The 5,506-nt window shown below is 66.4% G+C and overlaps 1 protein-coding gene across 1 annotated transcript; it reads right to left on the bottom strand.

Annotated features, from left to right (window-relative positions):
• Positions 1 to 547: 547 nt before the first annotated feature.
• On the bottom strand, positions 548 to 4,850 carry MUC1 (mucin 1, cell surface associated). Its single transcript, XM_068995063.1, has 7 exons — positions 4,732 to 4,850; positions 3,334 to 3,914; positions 3,078 to 3,151; positions 2,833 to 2,975; positions 2,451 to 2,569; positions 2,201 to 2,347; positions 548 to 1,292 (listed from the first exon to the last, which is right to left on the bottom strand). The coding sequence occupies exons 1-7, from the start codon at positions 4,769 to 4,771 to the stop codon at positions 1,218 to 1,220; spliced, it is 1,179 nt and encodes a 392-aa protein (XP_068851164.1). The 5' UTR covers positions 4,772 to 4,850; the 3' UTR covers positions 548 to 1,217.
• Positions 4,851 to 5,506: the final 656 nt, after the last annotated feature.

Raw genomic sequence — 5,506 nt, 5'->3', positions numbered from 1 at the left:
CACCTGGCACAGCCATGGGCCCCACCCAGAGCCCACAGGCTGTGGCCAAGGGACCCATCAGCTGCCCGCTGCTGGGCTGCTCCCGGGGCTGCTCCTGGCCAAGCACTGGCTCCGTGCCTGCGCTCACACGGGATTTCTTTGGGGGAGGTTTGGTTCCTTGTTTTTCTGCCTTTTCAACGGTTGCCAAAACCCTCCCAGTGCCCAGGAACAGGCCCAGCCCAAACTGGGGCTGCCAGGGGGCCACCACCGCACTCCAAGCATGGCTGTTCCCAAGGTTTGTACCCTGGCACACGGCCTCCTGGGGTCACCACACAGCCTCTTCTTCCAGCACCCCCCAGAGCCTTTTTGGGGCTCACTGAGCGTTTGGAAGACCCCGAGCCCAGACGGGCAGGGGCCAGGAGCAGGACACGCCGCGTGCACCCAGGGACACACGTGCAGCTGCACGGCCCCGTCAGCACCGGCGCATTCCGCCTGTGCAGCCGTGGGGAAACCGGACGCGTCAAACGAGACACGTCTGACCGTGAACAGAAACCGAGAGCACAGGAGGGATGAGAGGGATGGAGGCTGGCAGGACATGTCACATCCAGAGGCATGCAGGGACCAGGGACACGGTGACACCCCCAGCAGCAACACCAGGACTGCCTGGATCGGGAAACAAGAGCCACCACCCAAGCCGAGGCCACCTGGGTGGGTGACAGCCACGAGAGGGGAGTCACTGTCCCAGAGAAGCCCCCCTGCCACACCACGGCGCAGCCCTGGGGACACATGGCTGCCCCCATCCTTTTATTGTAACTGCGATAAATATACCCCAGCCGAGGGCCTGCTGCCCCGCCGAGCCAAGCCCGGCACCAACACCCCGCAAATAGAGATATTTATATAAAATAACACCACAAAAAGAGCCATTGAATCCCCGGGGGTGAGCACAGGGGGAGCACCAGCCCAGTCCTCCACCCCCGGCACTGAGCGGGGTTGCAAAGCCAAGCGAGCGCAGGGACCGTGGGGTGTGCGGGACCCTCCCTCCTGCCCCCAATCTTTGTTCATCCAGTTCTGGCATGTGCACGGATCCGGCTGCTCCAGAACCATCCGGCTCCCGCTGCCCACGGCGAGGGGCCGAGCAGCACCGGGGGATGTGCCCGGGGCCGGTGCTGCTCCCCCGGGAGTGGGGGGTTGCGGCCGCCCCCTCCCCTCGGCAGCCGCCCTCCTTGCCAGCGAACCCCTCAGAGGTTGTCGGAGCCGGCGGCGGGGTTGGTGTAGGTGAAGGTGCCGGCCCTCTTGGTGCTGCTGCCGGCCACCTTGGGGGGAGGAAAGGTGAGGGGGTCTCAGGACAGGGCTGAGCCCCCAGCCCAGGATAGCAGAGGAAGCTCTGCACCCTCTCCACGGCCACTACAGGCAACCAAAAATTGCATCCTGCCATCGTGGTGGGCTGCTGCCCCCAGCCATGGGCACTGTGGGCACTCCAGGCCCCCACGGACACCCCGAACCCCCCCGCGCGCAGGAGGAGCCGCGGTGGCCGTGTTCCCGCAAGATAAGCCGGCCCGGCGAGTGCGAAGGTAAATATTTACCCAGGCCCCTGGTATTTGCACAGGGTGAGCTGCTCGAAGGGAGCCAGAGCAGCTGGACACGGCCCCCGCCCACAGCCCCGCGTGGGGGGAGCGCAGGGCACGGGGGGACGGGGCGGCCCCCGTGCCCCACATCGCCTTGGGGAGCCCCTTTGCGCCTCCAGGCAGCTCCTGACGCCACACCCGCAGCTCCAGTTTCGGAACTGCTGGTGCGGGATGTGGGGTGCTGGCTATGGGAATCGTGTCCTCAGCCCCCCAGCAGCCCTGCAGTGCCCCAGCTCCGCTCCCCACCCATGGCAGAGGATGCTGTGACAGTAGGAGACAGCTGAGCAGGAGAAGGGGCAGGGTGGGGAGGCAGCGAGCCCCCTGAGCCGCTGGGGCGGGGCGCAGGGAGCGGCTGCCCAAGGTCGCTGGGAGCTCCCCGGAGCCAGGCCGGGTCTGCCCGCGCCGGCCTCACTCCCGCTCCAGCCAGGCGTGAATGTTACGCTCACCTCCTGGCAAGGCCGGTGTGGGACGAGCTCCCGGACACTTGTCCCTGCCCTGCCATCCCCGTTAGCCATGAACCCAGAATCCGGGGATGCAGCCCGGCTCTCTGCTCCCCGCAGCAGCCGGGACCCCGGGTACGGGGCTCTCGCTCTCACCTGGCTGTAGGGGTTGGGTTTGCTGTTGGGGGGCGCGTAGCGCCCGTGGCTCTGGTACTGGAGGTATTCAGCCATGGGGTGGTAGGAATCTTTCTGGCTGAGCAGGTCCAGCTTCCCTCGGCTTTTCCGGCGGCACGTGCAGGTGCTCTTGGGGAGAGAGAAGGGGTCGGGGCCTGGCCGGTGTGGGGACAGGGACAGGGCACCGACCAGCAGAATGCAGGTGAGGACTGGGATGGGGATGGGGTCTCACCATCAGGAGGAGACACGTGAACATGCTGAACAGCAGCAGGATGCTGACCAGGACCAACAGAGCAATGGCCCAGTCCGGGACCATGGGTGCTGGAGCTGGGGACATCACCTCTGTGGAGCCTGCAAGGAACAGAGCTGGGACAGAACCCTGAGAGACCTCTGGGACAGGACAGCAGGGGCTGAGCCCTCCTGTGTGGGATCCGCTTGCTCTTCTCGCAGGCACCAGGAATGTGCATTGGCTCCGCCCGCTGCAAGCCCCAAGCCCATCGCAGCACCAAGTAGGCCCCCTTGCCTCAGCCAGGACAGGGCAATGTTTATGGAGCCACCCGAGCTTCCCCCAGGCTCCATCCCCGCTCCCTCCCCAGCCTGGAGCCTCCTCTCACTCTGGATGCTGTCCAGCTGCAGGCCCATGATGAAGCCATTCTGGTCCAGGCTCTTCCTCAGGCGCTGCTCAGCGGCGTCGGGAGTGACGGCATCGCTTCCATTCCCAAACACGAGGGTGGACTGGACCTCCACCGAGCCTTGGCTGCACGGGAGGAGGCATCAGCACCTGGATTGTCCCCTGAGGGGCTACATACCGGGGGGATACACTGTGATACACCAGCCCTGCTGGCGCTGTGCTGCTCACCTGTACTGCAGCTCGCTGCACCCGCTGTAAGTCTGCGTGCCCATGCAGCCCGCGCAGCCAAAGACGTGTTCGAACTGGAAGGAAGCATTGAGGTCATGGCCACCTCCCCACAGACACCCCCCTTTCCTGTCCCCACGCAGAACTGGCCGGGTGGCTGGAGCTGCTGGCAGAACAGATGCTCGGGGCGCTTCCATGGAAAGCCCCAAGGGGAGGTGGCTCCTTCCCAGCACGGCCCAGGGGCAGGACTGGGACTCACCATGGTCAGGACAGTGCGGCTCAGGCTCCTGTAGTCCTCGGATGCTGGGTCACGCAGGCTCTCGTTGAAGCTCCTGTTGATGATGCGGAAGGACAGCGGGACACGGAGGAGCAGCTGGACGGCAGCGGGCAGCTGGCCTGGGGTTTTGCTGGGGTTGGGACCACTCCCGGTGGGGGTCTGCCTGGGAGCCGTGCTGCCCTCAGACGTTACTCTGGTGGGAAAGATCTGAGCACTGGTGCTCCCGTTGCCTTTGGTGCTGGAGCTGCTGCCATCCACGGTGGCGGGAGCGGCAGAGCTGCCATTGGTGCCAAAGTGGGGGGCCCAGCTGCTACTGTTTGAGGTGGCATTGACGTGGGAGATGGCTGGGCTGCTGAGGACAGGCACCACAGTGCTGTTGGACATGGAGCGGTTGCTGAACTGGAAGTTCGTGGTGTTTGTGCCAGGGAACACGGTGGCATCTGTGATTTTGGGGAATATACTTGGAGACAAGGTGGTGGTCGTCGTTTCCGTGGTCATCTCCACGGTGGTCGTTTCGGTGGTTTCCATCTCCATGGTCGTCTCGGTGGTCATGGCACGTGTACCTGGAGGGAACCCCAGGAGTCAGTGGCTGCAGCCCACTTAGGGAAGGTTTTACCCAAAACAGCTCCTCAGCTGGACACTGTGGGAAGCACCACGACCCCCAGGAGCCAACAGCAGGCTCCGTCTGCCCACGAGGCTAACGAGACCTCCAGCAACACCCCACCATCGGGGCTGGTGCTGGGCACTTGTGGCACCACCAAGGGTCCAGGTGGTGCTGGCTGGGCACTGATACCAGCGCCGTGCCCAGCCCTGCAGCCCCCTCCGTCCTGGGGTGTCCCTGCCATGCTGGGGGCTCAGGCTGCCACCCAGTACAGCTCCCCTTGCTGTGGGTGACAGGCTGGGGTGTCCCCGCACCCCCCGGAGCTGCCTGGCCTGGCTGGGGGCCAGCACAGGCAGCTCCCGGGCAGGTTCCCAGAGGGTGCTGCAGGAGCCGGCGGCACTGGAGGAGAGCCCGGGGTCCGGGTGCTCACCGGGACACACCTGCATTCCAGCCTGCGAGCCCCGGGCACAGCCTGCTCCGGCTGGTCCCGGCACAGCCCAGCCCTTGGCCGAGCCCTTCGGACACAGCAGAGGGGCCCCAGTCTGAGCCCCCAGTACCGACTTTCCTGGGCGCAACCAGCCCCGGGCCGCTGCATCCCGGAGGCAGACCAGGAGAGATGACAATGTCCCTGCTGCCAGGATGCCACTGGCTCCGGTATCCCCCAGTCCCCACTTTCAAAGGGACCCCGCTCCACTCCCCCTGCCCCGGTACCTCCCCACTTGCCCGGCTCCCAGCCTGGCTCCCTCTGGCTCGAGGTGCCGCTGGCCCCAGCCCCTCACCTGTGCCCAGCAGCAGCAGCAGCAAGACAGGGAACGCCATGGGGTTCGTCCGGGGGTCCCGGCGCCTCGTGGGGCCCGGCGACAGCTGCTTTTCCGTTAGCCGGTGGCACACGCCTCAACCCAGGGATCCGGAACTGGCAGCTCGGCAGCGGCCGGAGCTTTATAGAGCACCTGGGGCAGGTGGGGAGGCCCCACCCCGCCGCCAGCTCCAGGGAGGGGGAGTCGCTCTGCCCCACTTGGCACAGGGGTGCCACCGCGCCGGTGGGGCCCCTGCAGCATCACCCCCCCCAGGCTGGGTCTCTCGCCCTTCCCTGGGTCGGGGGGACACCGCTGGCAGCGTCCCCCTGCCGTAGGCGGACCCAGCCTCGGGTGGGGGCACAGGACGGGACAGTAGCCGGGCATCCTGGGGCAGGGGTGGGAGCAGCACCTGCCTGGCTCCGTGGGCTGAGCCACGGGCCCCAGGGCCTGGTGGGGGGCACGGAGGGGGGCACAAGGGGGACACGGAGCCTCGTGTAGGGGGGCCTCATCCCCTGGGCTCAGCCCAGGGTTAATCATTACCGGCTGGTCATTGCCTCGCCCTACACTCAAATAACCACCAGTGACCCCCCCGAAATGCTTACGCAGGTACAGCCCAGGGCCCCACAGCATCCCAATACCTCCCAGTAACCTCCCTCCAGGTCCCGGGGCCCCCCGCAGCAGGCACAAACCCCCGTCCCCACTCAGGACACGGGTGATGCTGGGCGCCAATGCCCCACCCCTGAGGTAACGGCACCGC

Source organism: Aphelocoma coerulescens, chromosome 25 (assembly GCF_041296385.1).
Source record: "Aphelocoma coerulescens isolate FSJ_1873_10779 chromosome 25, UR_Acoe_1.0, whole genome shotgun sequence".
NCBI lineage: Eukaryota > Metazoa > Chordata > Aves > Passeriformes > Corvidae > Aphelocoma > Aphelocoma coerulescens.
This window is presented reverse-complemented; position numbering and strand designations above follow the sequence as displayed.